Raw genomic sequence first — 17,828 nt, 5'->3', positions numbered from 1 at the left:
TGTTTCTACTCACCTTTCTCACGCACAGTTAGCGTCTTCCCATCTAATGTTCCTACATGAATGAATGAATGAAAATTGTGTATACTTTTCTTCACAAATAGATAAAAAGGGAACCAAATAAGAACACAAGAAAGTGGTCTTCCTGGGTCCAAAGACAGTTACTGTGGATATGGTGGACAATAATGGGAGAGTAGTATAAAAAATAATTAAGTTTATTAAAGTACCAAATACTAAAATGTACAAAGATATCACCAACAATTGAACAAATAAAGTTGGTCCACCAAAAAACAATGATAAATGGGCCTATCGATTGCAATATGCACACGGTATGCCCATTAGCCAGACTAACAAAAATAAACAATGACAGACATAGAAAGAAACATAGAACATACATGGTGCAGGCGCCTGTGTTCCCACAGATGCACAAGGCCCCTATGGCTAAATGCTAAATCTATTTATTGGAAACCTGATTCCTAATTACAAGGGGGCATTGTGCATGTGTGGTCCCCCGGCGAGATGGGGGTAATGGAATTGGGCCAAAAGTCATAGACAGCACCTACACTACAGGCGGAGAAACTACGGAGCCGCTGGGTCGTTATGGAAACATAGGAGATGCTGACTGCCATCCTCACACTATCAAGAGGCGGTAATGTAATCTTTTCAGCTTTTGTTTTCACTCGGCATCTCCGCATAGATCCTTTGTTAACACTTGTGTGGCATTGTTCAGGTTAAATGTGGATCTTGGGACAATATGCAGTGATATATATCAAACCACGATTAAATGACTTACACTGAACCATAAGGACAGTTCCAGGCAACTTCTAGTCATTTTGTTTTGCTATGCGAATAGCACCTGGCAGAGACCACTTCAAGTAATTGTGCGGCTCTAATTAATCACCACACCTTGAGAGAGGCTCTCTGAATGATACACTATCTATCCTATCTCAGGAATGGACGTGTGCTAATGGAATATTTTGAGCATGCGCATGCAAAACCTACCTTTGAAGTTCCCCCATTCCATTTACTATCAGCATTCAGTAGATGGTGACATTTCACAGTGGAGTTTTCACCAGTTTGGCAGTTCTACTTTTGGCCCAATTCCATTATCCCCATCTCCCCGGGGGACCACACACGCACAATGCCCCCTTGTAATTAGGAATCGGGTTTCTAATAAATATATTTGGCGTTTAACCATAGGGGCCTTGTACATCTGTGGGAACACAGGCGAATGCACCGTGTATGTTCTATGTTTCTTTCTATGTCTGTCATTGTTTGTTTATTTTTGTTAGTCTGGCTAATGGGCATACCGTGTGCATATTGCAATCGATAGGCCCATTTATCATTGTTTTTTGGTGGACCAACTTTATTTGTTCAATTGTTGGTGATATCTTTGTACACTTTAGTATTTGGTACTTTAATAAACTTAATTATTTTTTATACTACTCTCCCATTCAGGGCCATCTTTAATTTTGATTGGGCCCTGGGCAAACATTTTCTTGGGGCCCCCCCTCCATTCTGAGACATACAAAAAATAGCAGGTAGACTCAAAATCAGTTTACTGCAGCAGATCAGGCAGCGATTGCAATTGTTTGCCAGAGGTTACAGCCTATCATTACTGCTCAATGGCTGGTTTCTGGAGGTTACAACACATAATTTCTGCTTGCCGATTGGTTGCTAGAGGTTAATGTACATTATTAGCGCTCACTAATTGGTTGCTAGGGGTTACAGCACATCATTAGCATTTACTGATTGGTTGCTAGAGATTAAAGCAGATCACTACTTGTTTGCTGATTGGTTGCTAGAGGTTCATGCACATCATTACCTCTCACTGAGCAGTGGAGCAATCCCAAATAATTGAGCAAGTAAAGGAGCACATTAATACACATACTACAGGAGACAATCAGAGACTGCGGACATACTGCAGGAGACAATCAGAGACTGCGGACATACTGCAGGAGATTACCAGAGACTGCGGACATACTGCAGGAGACAATCAGAGACTGCGGACATACTGCAGGAGACACACAGAGGCTGCGGACATACTGCAGGAGACAGAGACTGCAGACATACTGCAGGAGACAATTAGAGACTGCGGAAATACTGCAGGAGAAAATCAGAGACTGCGGACATACTGCAGGAGACAATCAGAGACTGCGGACATACTGCAGGAGACAATCAGAGACTGCGGACATACTGCAGGAGACACACAGAGGCTGCGGACATACTGCAGGAGACAATCAGAGACTGCGGACATACTGCAGGAGACAATCAGAGACTGCGGAAATACTGCAGGAGCCAATCAGAGACTGCGGAAATACTGCAGGAGACAATCAGAGACTGCGGAAATACTGCAGGAGACAATCAGAGACTGCGGAAATACTGCAGGAGACAATCAGAGACTGCGGAAATACTGCAGGAGACACTCAGAGACTGCGGACATACTGCAGGAGACAATCAGAGACTGCGGAAATACTGCAGGAGACACTCAGAGACTGCGGACATACTGCAGGAGATTAACAGAGACTGCGGACAAAATGCAGGAGACAATCAGAGACTGCGGACATACTGCAGGAGATTACCAGAGACTGCGGACATACTGCAGGAGATTACCAGAGACTGCGGACATACTGCAGGAGACAATTAGAGACTATGTTCATACTGCAGGAGACAGAGACTGCGGACATACTGCAGGAGACAATTAGAGACTGCGGAAATACTGCAGGAGAAAATCAGAGACTGCGGACATACTGCAGGAGACAATCAGAGACTGCGGACATACTGCAGGAGACAATCAGAGACTGCGGACATACTGCAGGAGACACTCAGAGACTGCGGACATACTGCAGGAGATTAACAGAGACTGCGGACATAATGCAGGAGACAATCAGAGACTGCGGACATACTGCAGGAGATTACCAGAGACTGCGGACATACTGCAGGAGATTACCAGAGACTGCGGACATACTGCAGGAGACAATCAGAGACTGTGGACATACTTCAGGAGACAATCAGAGACTGCGGAAATACTGCAGGAGACAATCAGAGACTGCGGACATACTGCAGGAGACAATCAGAGACTGCGGAAATACTGCAGGAGACAATCAGAAACTGCGGACATACTGCAGGAGACACTCAGAGACTGCAGAAATACTGCAGGAGACACTCAGAGACTGCGGACATACTGCAGGAGATTAACAGAGACTGCGGACATACTGCAGGAGACAATCAGAGACTGCGGACATACTGCAGGAGACAATCAGAGACTGCGGACATACTGCAGGAGATTACCAGAGACTGCGGACATACGGCAGGAGACAATCAGAGACTGCGGACATACGGCAGGAGACAATCAGAGACTGCGGACATACTGCAGGAGACACTCAGAGGCTGCGGACATACTGCAGGAGACAATCAGAGACTGCGGACATACTGCAGGAGATTACCAGAGACTGCAGACATACTGCAGGAGACAATCAGAGACTGCGGACATACTGCAGGAGACAATCAGAAACTGCGGAAATACTGCAGGAGACAATCAGAGACTGCGGAAATACTGCAGGAGACAATCAGAGACTGCGGAAATACTGCAGGAGACAATCAGAGACTGCGGACATACTGCAGGAGATTACCAGAGACTGCAGACATACTGCAGGAGACAATCAGAGACTGTGGACATACTGCAGGAGACAATCAGAGACTGCGGACATACTGCAGGAGATTACCAGAGACTGCGGACATACTGCAGGAGATTACCAGAGACTGCGGACATACTGCAGGAGATTACCAGAGACTGCGGACATACGGCAGGAGACAATCAGAGACTGCGGACATACTGCAGGAGATTACCAGAGACTGCGGACATACTGCAGGAGATTACCAGAGACTGCGGACATACTGCAGGAGATTACCAGATACTGCGGACATACTGCAGGAGATTACCAGAGACTGCGGACATACTGCAGGATACAATCAGAGACTGCGGACATACTGCAGGAGACACTCAGAGGCTGCAGACATTATACAGGTGATGGTCAGAGAACTTTCAGCAATGCACAGCTTTACAGTTAAATAACACAACTCAGGGTTTAAACAGTCAGGCATTTTATGGTTGTAAGGACATACCTGGCCAGCCAAACTTACTACATGCATTCAGGACTGTGGGCGGGGCTTCCACTCTCTGCTCTCACTAAAGCAGCTGGGAGCTCCACTGATGCTTTGTTGGGGGGCCCACATCACCCGTGAATGGTCGCCCCGATGACAGCTTTGCAGAGTGCACAGAGGACATGGGAGGATGTATTCCGCGCTAGCCAGCTGAGAGGGGCGGGGCCGGGAGCTCCACTGACGCTCTGACCCCGCCCACGTGCAGCCTATGTACTGGGAATAGAGCGCCTGTAGTGAGAGCCAGTGATCGGAGTGGGAGTGTCATTGGAGCTCCCGGCCCCGCCCCCGGACCTCTGTATTCACCAGCCAGTATAGAGGGGGCGGGGCCGGAAGCTCCACTGACACTCGCACTCCGATCACTGGCTCTCACTACAGAAGCTCTTTTCCGAGTACACAGGCTGCATGTGGGCGGGGTCAGAGCGTCAGTGGAGCTCCCGGCCCCGCCCCCTCACAGCTGGCTAGCGAGGAATACATCCTCCCCTGTCCTCTGTGCGCTCTGCAAAGCTGTCATCGGGGCCCCAATTCACGGCTAGCGCGGGCCCCCCAACAAAGATTGGGCCCTGGGCAAGTGCCCCGTTTGCCCTGCGCTAAAGACGGCCCTGCTCCCACTATTGTCCACCATATCCACAGTATCTGTCTTTGGACCCAGGAAGACCACTTTCTTGTGTTCTTCTTTGGTTCCCTTTTTATCTATTTATGCTTGTTTTTGGTTACGGATATGGCCTCTATACCTGAGGAGTGGCACTGGGTGAGAGATTATTATCTATGACAAGGCATGAATTGTAAGGGTGGCCCCCCTTTTTGGTCTCTTTATACTTTTCTTCACGGCTATAATAGTCAACGAAGATACAAATACTCACTGTATTCATTTTCCGATTAGAAACTTTCAAATTGCTGTGCAAAACTCTGAAGTTGGAGAAACGTACAGCTGTGAAGAAGAAGTAGACACCCGGCTTTTGACATTAAGGGATCTTTTTAGATTAGAGATATAAGAGCTGTGATCGCTTAGTTCTTTTGAAGATACAGACTCTAGAGATGTCACCATGATTCTTGGTACTAGGGTTTCCCGATACCACGTTTATAAGATCAGTACAAGAACCGATAAGTACATGGCACTTTTTTCAAGTACTCGCGGATACCTATTACCGATACTTTTTTTAACATCATGTGACAGTGGCACTTATATGCAGCACTAGTGAGCACTGATAGGTGGCACTGATTATGCAGCACTGATAGGTGGCACTGACTGATGGGCACTGACTGATGGCTGGCACTGTAAGGTGGCACTGATAGGCGGCACTGATGGGTACTGATGGGCAGGCACTGATGGGCACTGAAATGCAGCACTGGTTGGCAATTGCTGGCTTGGCATAATAATTTAAATGAATGATGATTGGAAAGGAAGGATTTTGCAATGCTATATGTACAATACATATACAAGTACTCGCACAAATGCTGATAGGTACTGATTAATGGCTGTGTGTTGAGTTATTTTGAGGGGACAGCAAATTTACACTGTTATACAAGCTGTACACTCACTACTTTACATTGTATTAAAGTGTCATTTCTTCAGTGTTGTCACATGAAAGATATAATAAAATATTTACAAAATGTGAGGAGTGTACTCACTTTTGTGAGATACTGTATGTAAAGCTGGGTATACACATGCAGTTTTCTTTTTCGTTTAAAACTGACAGATTCCTGTATCAGTACATACAATTCATGATGCAGGAATCTCCCTCCGCCGCACTATTGTACTCTTACAGGGGGGACTCCCCATCCCCCCCAGAATACACAGATCAGCGCTTGCAGCCATTGGCTGCAAGTGCTGATTGAATGCTGGTTTTCCAGCAGGACTGTTCGAAAGAAGCCGGTCGTTAAGACTGTCTTCTGTTGAACAGATAGCAGTACACACATACTAAAAATCAACAGGATTTTGTATATCCTGCTTAAATCTGTTGCTAGGCCAAGGGGCATGCTACGGGCTTATCTGGTGTTTTCATGATCCCCTGCTCCTTTCCTGCCAGTGAAGCAGAATACAAATTTTATCTATGTACTTATATAGTGTACAAGACTTGTTTATATTTTTTTTAAATGTTAATTTCAAAGTGCAAAAATGAATGTTATGTTATTTTTTTAAATGCTGTCAGTCCTCTTGAATATCTTTTTCTGTTTATCTTTTTAGGCATGTTTCTGGCTGACATGATAGAAAACTATTTTGTTTCTCCAACATTATTCAGAGTTATAAGACTTGCCAGGATTGGGAGAATCTTGCGTCTCATTAAAGGAGCCAAGGGAATTCGTACTCTGCTTTTTGCTTTGATGATGTCACTTCCTGCCCTGTTCAATATTGGTCTTCTGTTGTTTTTAGTGATGTTCATTTACGCTATATTTGGAATGTCCAACTTTGCCTACGTCAAGAAAGAAGCAGGAATTGATGACATGTTTAATTTTGAAACATTTGGCAACAGTATGATTTGCTTGTTCCAAATCACTACATCAGCTGGGTGGGATGGCTTATTAGCACCTATTCTGAACAGTGGTGCACCAGACTGCGACCCAAATGCAGAACACCCTGGGAGTTCAGTGAGAGGGGATTGTGGTAACCCCTCTGTTGGGATTTTCTTCTTTGTAAGTTATATCATCATATCATTTTTAGTGGTGGTAAACATGTATATTGCTGTAATTTTGGAAAACTTTAGTGTTGCCACGGAGGAAAGTGCAGAACCCCTTGGAGAGGATGACTTTGAGATGTTTTATGAAGTTTGGGAAAAGTTTGATCCAGATGCAACACAATTTATTCAGTACAGTAAATTGCCTGATTTTGCTGACGCTCTGGATCCACCTCTTCGTATACCAAAACCAAACAGAGTTCCGCTTATTGCAATGGATCTTCCCATGGTAAGTGGTGACCGAATTCATTGCCTTGACATCTTGTTTGCCTTTACGAAGCGAGTGTTGGGTGAAGGAGACGAAATGGATAACCTTCGCCAACCAATGGAAGAGCGGTTCATGGCATCCAACCCTTCAAAGGTCTCCTATGAACCAATTACGTCTACCCTAAGGAGAAAACAAGAGGAATTGTCAGTGGTCATTATTCAGCGTTCTTTCCGGCGCTATATTTTACGGAAAACTATTAAACAAGCTTCATTAATGTATAGAAAAGATAAAATGAAAGAAGTTAATAGCTTGCCTATTAAAGAAGACCTGGTTATTGATAAGCTTAATGGGAACTCAACTTCAGATAAGACTGATATGACACCCTCTACAACATCACCTCCATCATACGATAGTGTAACAAAACCAGAAAAGGAAAAACATGAAAAAGACAAAGCAGAAAAAGAGGACAAAAGCAAAGATGCCAGGGAGAATAAAAAATAAAACTGCACATTTTTTCATTTGTGTGATAAATTGTTTACAACCTGTGAAGATGACCCATCTGTGTCAACAGGACTCCTCTGGGAGATCTATGCCAAACTGACAGTTCTTGCATACATGTACTCAAGGTCAGTGCCTATAATAAGACAGTGACCTCTTGTCAAGAGATGGTGTATCAGCCTTGACTGGTGGTTACTGTTTAAATAACCAGTTGACACTTCTTACGCAGAGGGCCAAAAACGGCTTCTCAGTCTGTTGGGACCAGTCATGGGAATGCAAACTCTTATTGTTTGTGTGTTTCACATAAAACACTGTAGTACAATAATTGTGTCCACTGTTTGCATTTTCAATTACCATACTGCCATATGTTTACAGACTTGTGTTAGTGGATCAACTGTTTTTTTTTTTTTTTTTTTTTTTTTTATAATTTGTAGGTCATTTATTTATATATGTGACTATTTTTGTATATGGGTTTTACAGTACATTGGGGATATAATACAACCTTTAAAAAAAAATATTATAAGTCTAAGAAAAAAAAAAAGACGACCACACACTGTACATGTGAGGAGGTTATTCACATTAACTCGAGCAGTCAGTGGGCACTCGTAGAAAATAAGAAGGCACACCTAAGCTTTTTCAAATATTGACATCTATGTGTGGGCGAGGATAGAAAAGTGGTTGCACCTACAATATCATCCCAGAAGTGACTGTGAAGTAACGTCACTGTAACGCAAATGGCAAATCTACTTCTTAAGGTCGTCTTGCTGCTCAAAAACCAATGAATCATAAAGAGCACTCTCCTGTTTGTCCAGATCTCTAGATCACATCTCACATTTCCCAAGTAAATTAAAAAGCGATTTTTAATGGCAGTGAGTGGCAGATATATGTTTGGATCAAAAGAGTAGAAAATATATCAATGGAGTGCATATATTAAAACCAAACAAAATGGAAGATTATTTGGATTGTGAGTGATATTTAGTGAACAAGACTATTTAATAAAACAAAAATGCCTATAAATATAGAGTAATGTCACTTATTTGTATATTTATTTTATCGAAACAGTTATATTTAATAATTATGCACTGTTAAGTTATATAATAAAATAGGGACTGTGATGATTTTTGGGGGAAAGCATATATTTAAGAAAATATATATATCATTGTTTATTAAGAAGGTTTAGAATGGATAGATGGATAGTCACTTGCAGAGAGTTAGCCATTGCACATGAATAAAATTGTGCAAGATGTGGTCAACAACTCAAGATCATTTCTCTGACCCATTATGTGCCTGTGAACTCCCGAGTCTTTGTACTATGGAATTATAATAGGTGTGTTTTGCCAAAAACTCCTATTGTGCTTGCCTAAATGGTCTGTCTCCAAAAGAACAGACCAGATGACAGCACAACATCAGTCATTTTGAAAGTGTTCCATAGTGGAATGTACAACAGAAATTATTAAGGCAAAACACACCTCCCCATAAGAAGCACGTCTATACATGCTTAACTATATAAAGTAGGTTGTGGCTGTACTATGTATAGGGCCCATGCCGTTTAACGGTTTAGACAGTAGCAATTGACAAGACTCCATTTGAAATTTTCGCTAGACCTCTGTATGAAATGCATTTCCTGTTCCAAAATCAATAGTGGGAGAATGGCCAATATATACTTCATTGATGTTTAATTTCAAGTTTGTTGATGATGATGTTGGAATTTTATGTCCACAACAACAGACTGATGTGATCACACGATGACATATTCCACAAAATGCTATCATGACACTTAAAGAGGTGTTTCATTTTATTGATTTCACTGGTGAAAACAAATTAATCAATAAATGGGTGTCTTCCCTGAATGATTGTAATTATTTTTTGACACAAACTCATGCAAAATAAACTGTTGCTTCATAAATGAAGAAATAGCTGTGTTACACTGTTGCCAAAACCAGTTGTGTACTGTCTTAACAATTCTGTGTTACAAAAAAAAGTGATAGTACCTTACAGATGTTAATGTAGACTCGGTCTTTTGAAAAAATGCAAGTGTTTTGATAATATATTATACAAACTGTCTTGAATGTACATTGTAGATAAAACAGCAATTGTATTCCACTTAGCATGTCACTGTATGGGACTCCTTCAACATATATTCCATACAAAGTGTCTTAATTATATTTTTGTCTTATACAGTGTACAGGATACCGTATGGACACAAAACATTAACATAAATGCAGGGCCCCCATTCATCACATTTTTTTTTATTACGTCTGAAAAAAAAAATCTTTACCTGGATCTTTATGTGACATTTTCTAAGATTCTTTATTTCAGCTGATAGTTGAAAATTAATAAAAATAAGTATTGGCTACTTAAATTATGTTTGGGTATGTGGTATAATTAATGGATTGAGTTTTATTGCTGGTTGCTTATTTTTACATAAGTGTCTGTCAGGTCTAGTAGCAATTCTTAGCTTTTTTTTCAATAACTTTCCATTTCAGTATAAAGAAATTTAGATGGATTTATTAAATACAAAGAATGATTATTTAGACTAGTCCGGCTACACTCACTTAAAGTGTTACTAAACCCAGGACCCTGCATTCACTATATCTGGTCTCCCACAGTACACAGAACATGGAAATGCAATTACTTTAGTAAATATAAACTGCTAAATACCGTTTCTCATCAGCAGAATATAGCAGTCTTGTGACTTCTATGAGTGTCTGGTTAAAGCTTGTAGGAGGAGTTTTCATTCTGCACTGACTGTCCTATCAGGATGCAGGGCCCCTGACCCTCTGTCTGGACAGTGTTGATGAGCCCTGTGCTGATCACATGCACCCTCCTAAGAAAAAAAAAAAAACTCTCTAGCAATACAAACCAAACTGAGCGTGTGCAGCCTGTCCCCTGGCTCTGTATTATCAGGAAATATATTGGGGACAGTGGAAGAAGGGGAGAGCCTTTTTACACAATGCAGAGGATTAACCCCCTTAGGTTACACAGTGAGTATAATAAGCATGCTTTATTGGATATATAGACTGATTTTACTGTTGTGGGTTTAGTAACACTTTAAATAAATGATATGCAAGTCAAAGTCCTATTTATATTTGAATTACTAAGCACTTGATTGGGTATTTGAGGTGAACAGATTATTATTGAGCTGACTAAATACTGACTGTCCAATGCACCTTGCTGATGGACATGCATGACAACACACTAATATGTATTGTGCTGCGCTGCCAGAAACGGTACATGCATCTTTTTTGGTGCGTTTGGCAACCCGCTGACGTAAATAGTCTTCTGCAATGCAATGCATTTTCATGTGCAGAATAACACATTAGCGCCCTGCAATAGTGTGCATGTGCCTTGATTCTTTAGTCATCTTAAGGTAAGTCTTTCTATTGATTACAGGAGAACATCAGTCACCAAAAATAATATGCCCATTTTTTCCAGCAGCAATCATGTGCAGATGGTTTTCTAAGCCTAAAAACTGGGAACAATTTTTTTTTTTGCCAATCTATTCATCAGAAAAATACAAAGCAGGAGTGACATATAGACGCCGCAACATAATACAACATTATTTGTTTATACTTTATTTTTGCAGAGGCACATATTATATGTTAAAAATATCTTTGTATATAAATTTCGATATTAGCAGATACAGTGTCACTATATTTACATATGGTTTCTACAGCAATTTTTAATAGTGCAATGCGATTATACTTTCTGCCATGCAACAATATAAGTATAATACTTATATGTGCATTTCCCAGTGGCATTTCCCCTGGAGTTTAATTATTTAAGGTGTCCATTTTCAGTGAGCCTGTTAGATTGGCCATTGACTAAAGGGATGTGGTGGATTGTGCAGGCACAAACTAACCACCAAGAGGCATGTCAGTTAGTGAGTCAATACATAATTATATGCTTGGCTTTCTGAGTACACATGTTTATGTGAATGTTGAAGGAGGGAGTGTGGGCAAGTGGGGGGGAAAGAATACACACAGTCATGTTTAACCATGTTTAGCCATGCATTGCTATCACAGACATGAAATCAGCCCCCAGTACAGATAAAATGAACCTAGGGCTGGATTTCCATTACCAAAGCCTGTAGGCGCTCTATGTAACCTCCCTCTGCTAGGATCACTTACATAGGATGTGTCCTGATCTAACCTGGTTTAGAATATTGAGATAATGTGTCATTGGCATTATTTTAGATTCATTTTCTCACTTATGATGGGACATCCATGGCTAATAATTCTAAAAGGTAATGCAGCCGCTTTGCCCATGCCTACTGTGCCCAATGGTAACTCCATGATTAAATGTGCCAGGTTGGGGAATAGCTATCTCATTTCCATAACCAGCTGTTGTTTCTCCTCGTTTGGTTTTGCTGTTGCATTCAAACATAGGTTGGTGGATCCAATAAATCATGTCCTTGTTTGTGCAATCTTAAAATTAGGCAGAACAACATATTTTCCACTGGCATAGTAGAGTTAAAAAACTGATTATTGTAGAATAGAAAACTTTTACATTTTTGTTAAAGAAAAACTTTTTTTAAAAAACCTAAAACATTATTTAGTATTTTGTAACATGTTTTGCACTTTACTTTTTCACAATACCTATCTTTAAAGCTTTAACTTTTTCCAGTTTGAATTTCTATAGATTAAAGATGATGTACACACAAAATCATTTTGTTGGGGTTGATCAATTATGGAATATGGTCTTCTGAAAGATCTTCAATATATAATATATATACAGTGGGGACGGAAAGTATTCAGACCCCCTTACATTTTTCACTCTTTGTTATATTGCAGTCACTTGCTAAAATCATTTAAGTTCATTTTTTTCCTCATTAATGTACACACAGCACCCCATATTGACAGAAAAACACAGAATTGTTGACATGTTTGCAGATTTATTAAAAAAGAAAAACTGAAATATCACATGGTCCTAAGTATTCAGACCCTTTGCTCAGTATTTAGTAGAAGCACCCTTTTGATCTAATACAGCCATGAGTCTTTTGGGGAAAGATGCAACAAGTTTTTCACACCTGGATTTGGGGATCCTCTGCCATTCCTCCTTGCAGATCCTCTCCAGTTCTGTCAGGTTGGATGGTAAACGTTGGTGGACAGCCATTTTTAGGTCTCTCCAGAGATGCTCAATTGGGTTTAAATCAGGGCTCTGGCTGGGCCATTCAAGAACAGTCACGGAGTTGTTGTGAAGCCACTCCTTCATTATTTTAGCTGTGTGCTTAGGGTCATTGTCTTGTTGGAAGGTAAATCTTCGGCCCAGTCTGAGGTCCTGAGCACTCTGGAGAAGGTTTTCGTCCAGGATATCCCTGCACTTGGCCGCATTCATCTTTCCCTCGATTGCAACCAGTTGTCCTGTCCCTGCAGCTGAAAAACACCCCCACAGCATGATGCTGCCACCACCATGCTTCAGGTGATGAGCAGTGCCTGGTTTTCTCCACACACCGCTTAGAATTAAGGCCAAAAAGTTCTATCTTGGTCTCATCAGACCAAAGAATCTTATTTCTCACCATCTTGGAGTCCTTCAGGTGTTTTTTAGCGAATTCCATGCGGGCTTTCATGTGTCTTGCACTGAGGAGAGGCTTCCGTCGAGCCACTCTGCCATAAAGCCCCAACTGGTGGAGGGCTGCAGTGATGGTTGACTTTCTACAACTTTCCCCCATCTCCCGACTGCATCTCTGGAGCTCAGCCACAGTGATCTTTGGGTTCTTCTTTACCTTTCTCACCAAGGCTCTTCTCCCCCGATAGCTCAGTTTGGCCAGATGGCCAGCTCTAGGAAGGGTTCTGGTCATCCCAAACGTCTTCCATTTAAGGATTATGGAGGCCACTGTGCTCTTGGGAACCTTAAGTGCAGCAGAAATTTTTTTGTAACCTTGGCCAGATCTGTGCCTTGGCACAATTCTGTCTCAGAGCTCTTCAGGCAGTTCCTTTGACCTCATGATTCTCATTTGCTCTGACATGCACTGTGAGCTGTAAGGTCTTATATAGACACGTGTGTGGCTTTCCTAATCAAGTACAATCAGTATAATCAAACACAGCTGGACTCAAATGAAGATGTAGAACCATCTCAAGGATGATCAGAAGAAATGGACAGCACCTGAGTTAAATATATGAGTGTCACAGCAAAGGGTCTGAATACTTAGGACCATGTGATATTTCAGTTTTTCTTTTTTAATAAATCTGCAAAAATGTCAACAATTCTGTGTTTTTCTGTCAATATGGGGTGCTGTTTGTGCATTAATGAGGAAAAATGAACTTAAATGATTTTAGCAAATGGCTGCAATATAACAAAGAGTAAAAAAATGAATGGGGTCTGAATACTTTCTGTCCCCACTGTATATATATATATATATATAGTATTCCTACTAACAGAGATAATATAGGTATATGAATATAAATATTTTTGGGGAGGTGTTTACTATAAAGTTTTTGTTTTTTTTCACAGAGAACCTTTCTTTTTATCGATCTTAAATACAAAACCAAAAATGTCATCTTTTGCAGCTTAGATGTTGTGGCTGAATTCGTTTTCTTTTTCCTTCTGTTTTCACCTGGTGATCTGGCTAATAACACACCTTCTGTCCCCATTCTGGTAGGAACACAGGGGACACCTTTGGACAGCAGCATTGTCAGTCTGGGGGTGGGGAATGTTAGATGTACTAGTAGATTTAGACACACTAACAAACTGAAAGTGGTTGTAAAGCCTTAAAGTGTTTGTAACCCTAAAAAGAAAAAAAAAAAAAGATCCAGTTTCTTTAAAGCATGAACAACAGCACAGTGCTTGTGCTGTGTAATTTGGCCCCTTGTATCATATAAAATACCGTATCTGGATGATCCTGCCTGGATCTGCCCTCCCCCCTTTAAACTGACCACGGTTTATCATGGCTGCTGAACCCTGACACCATGGTAAGTTTATATCATCTGCACTACATTTCTGAGTGTTCTTTTTACTATTCCCTCTGTTACATTAAATAATGTGCCCCAGTGTATGTGTTATTTTTTAAATAAGCCGATGTATACCTTTTTCATAGTGCCGCTCGGCGCTCACGTGACCGGCCGCCTCTCTCCTCCTCCTGGCTGATGTCAGAGGCTGATTCTCAGCCCCTCCCGCTGTAGCTGTCACATCGAGAGCGTGGAGAGGCAGCCGGTCACATGAGCACCGAGAAGCGCTATAAAATAAGATATATAGTGACTTATTTTTAAAAAAAAAACATACACTGGATACATCATTTATTGTAACAGCGGGGATTGTAGAAAGAAGACTCAGTGGCTTAACAACCACTGTAAGGTTTTTCACCTTAATGCATTTTATGCATTAAGGTGAAAAACCTTCTGGGGTGCAGCTCCCCCCCAGATCCTCACCTTTTCTTACCTGAGCCTGATTCGTTCTAGCGATGTGCATGATCACCGCAGCTCCAGCTGCTGTCTCTCTCCTCATTGGACAGATTGATAGCAGCCGCAGCCATTGGCTCCCGCTGCTGTCAATCAAATCCTGTGACCCGGGAGCAGGGGGGCGGGTTCGGGTCCCACTGTCTGTGTTAATGGACAGAAGGAGGGGCCTGAAGCACCGGCGGGGGACCCCAGAAGAAGAGGATCAGTGCTGAAGGTTTATAAACACTTGAAGCCAAAGCTCCAGCTCACACTTTATAAGCAGTTGCAGCAACGGTTTTGTTCCTAAAGATTGATAAAGGTTTTACATAAATAAATTAACGCCGATCCGATCATTGTAAGCACCCCTGTCAGTGTTAAATGGTTTGTCTCAACCCTGTAACTGCTACATATGCAGGACAACTTTTTCTGTTGAAAAACAACAGACTTACTATCCAGATCACCAGGGGAAAATTAAGGAAAGAAAGCCTATAAAAACAAATGCAGCCATCACATCTAAGAATTGGGAAGTTGCAATATAATAACATGTTTTGCTTTTGAGTTTAATACCGCTTTAAGGGTGATTTATTAATGGAACAATTTACTCTGGCTTAGTGGACTGGATTTAACTTAAAAAGAATACAAAATTGTAAATTCTGCAGAATCTGCCTTGATGTTTGCAACACAGGTTGACTTGGCCACCATTAGAATAACGCCTTCAAAGTGAAATTTCGATTTTTGTCGCTCTTCACTCAGCCCAACTGATAGTTTAAATGCAGATTCCTGGGCTAACAAAAAACTACTCACTGTAGATTTTTAGGGGTATTTATTTTGCTTTCAGGAAAGATCAGTGATGGCAGCCTACCTATTTAACTTAACATAGATTTACTGTAAAGCTAAACTCCAGTCAGCCATAAAAATCGCTGATGCCAGGGGACAGGGGAGCAATAAATAAGGTACATATTCCACTACTTCCAAAACTTTCCTTAGATTAAACCAGCATTGACACCTTACTTTTTGGGGATAGGGGTAAGGGAGCCGCCTTCTACTAATTTTTTTTATGGCTGACTGGAGTTCAGCTTTAAAGGAAAACAAGTCACAGAGATGCTGTTGTAGGCATGACACTCAGGACTCAAGGAAAACTAGTGACGTAAGTTAGGGTGGCTAACTTCTCTGATGATCAAAAACATTTTAATTCTGAGATACGTGTTTATGCCTTCAGTACATTATTCCATCCTTGAACCACTGTGCAGACAGTGGGTGTGCATATTGTTACATTGCTCCCTATGGTTCTGGTGGCACTGAGAGCTGTGCTGCTTAAACAGTTGATTCCCTTTACCGATATTAGGTTAGTGACAGGTTCACCTTAAAACACTGCTAAAAATATTTATTTCCTGCCTGTTTAGTTTTTAGTGGATTTTGGCACACAGGTTCATCAACATGCAAGTTAGCAGTGCTACAACCCATGTAATTTATTCCAAAATAATGATGATCATCGATTCTTTACAATGTTACCAGTTTTTACACAATCTTTCGCATGTTTTTCTATGTTTTGTGCTTCATTTGCTGAAGCACTAAATTGTATAATTCCCTCATTGTAAATAATGCATTAATAAATTGTAGTACTTTTAATAAATATTAAAAAATTTCAAGAGTGTTTTCTTTATAACAGTATGTTCCATAATCCAATCTAAATATTCAACAAGATTTTTCTTTTTTTTTTTTTTTTACGTAAAAGTGAACTACACCGCTAAATGCATTTATCAAAATATATTAAGGAAATTACAAAAAGATTACCTTAGGTCCATTGGTCTCCATTGCTGTCGCCACCACCATTATGACAAATGACAGCCGGACCCCTCAGATACATTATCTTTTGGACATTAGTTTTGAATGGGGCGGTGACACTGATCTTTCTCCTTTGCCCTTAAACTACCAGTAGGAGGTTGAAGTGACAGTAAGGCAGTGGCCAATCAGACTTTGAGGGCCCCTACTTCAGTAGAGAGTTCAGCACGTTAGGGTTGTAAGACGTATATTGGTTAATAATGACAGCGGGAGGGACTCTAAAATGTTAGGGCTGTTTAAAATTCGTATTGTATTTTCCTTACTTTGGAACATCAAGAACTTATATAGGAACTTTGCTCTGGAAAAAAGTCAGAAGCTACAAATACTGTAGCTGCTGACTTTTTTAATAAACATGCACTTACCAGTCCAGGGATCCAGTCCTGACCTCGCCCAGGCCAGTTCTTCAGCTATCTTCAGGTCCCCGGAGCCGCATCTTGGCTACTGGAAGCCAGCTGTGACTTCCTGGTGTTTCACAATTGGCTTCCAATGGCGAATGCGCAAGTAGCGCTGCACTTTCTTAATAGACCCGTGTGTCCCGGGAGGTTGCGGATGGGGCTGGAGAAAGAAAAAAAAAATCACAAATAGAAATCAGAAATAGGTACCCACTCCAAGGAAAAAACTCCAATCTAAGGGGGGGGGTGTTCCAGGGGTTGTAGAAAACAAGGAACTTCCTTGTTAGATGAAGTTCTGCTTTAAAATGATAGAACTGTAGTATATTTCAAAAAATTTAATTACAAACGGGCAGTTAAGATCAGTGTACAGAATATGTGCAAAAAGAAAATTTCAATAATAGAGTTACTGATTCAGGTTGTGCTAATATATATAGTACAGGAACAAAAAATAAGCATCCTTGTAATACAGTATATGAATTTCTTTTTTAAAGCAACTCTATGATCAGAAGAATAATGCCACAAATAAAAGCCTTAGACGGAAGCTGCTGTTCTTTGACTGCTTCTGCTGATTGTTATCAGGTATATTAGCCCCACCTTCTCTGTGGATTGCAGAACACCCCCTCTAAGTTACAGAGATGAGGGAAATGGGGGGATGTTCTGTATTCCTGTCCTAGGGTGG

General features: G+C 41.1%; 1 protein-coding gene across 5 annotated transcripts in view; it reads left to right on the top strand.

The window, feature by feature from the left end:
* LOC141147023 (sodium channel protein type 2 subunit alpha) overlaps positions 1-9,904 on the top strand; it is a 323,489-nt gene extending 313,585 nt beyond the window's left edge. For all 5 annotated transcript variants that reach the window (XM_073633969.1, XM_073633971.1, XM_073633967.1 and 2 more), the window contains one exon: positions 6,347-9,904. In XM_073633969.1, coding sequence (XP_073490070.1) covers positions 6,347-7,542 — 1,196 coding nt within the window. In that variant the 3' untranslated portion in view covers positions 7,543-9,904. The remainder of the gene's footprint in view (positions 1-6,346) is intronic.
* The last annotated feature ends 7,924 nt before the right edge of the window (positions 9,905-17,828 follow it).

Source organism: Aquarana catesbeiana, linkage group LG06, assembly GCF_042186555.1.
Source record: "Aquarana catesbeiana isolate 2022-GZ linkage group LG06, ASM4218655v1, whole genome shotgun sequence".
In the NCBI taxonomy this organism is placed as follows: Eukaryota; Metazoa; Chordata; class Amphibia; order Anura; family Ranidae; genus Aquarana; species Aquarana catesbeiana.
This window is presented reverse-complemented; position numbering and strand designations above follow the sequence as displayed.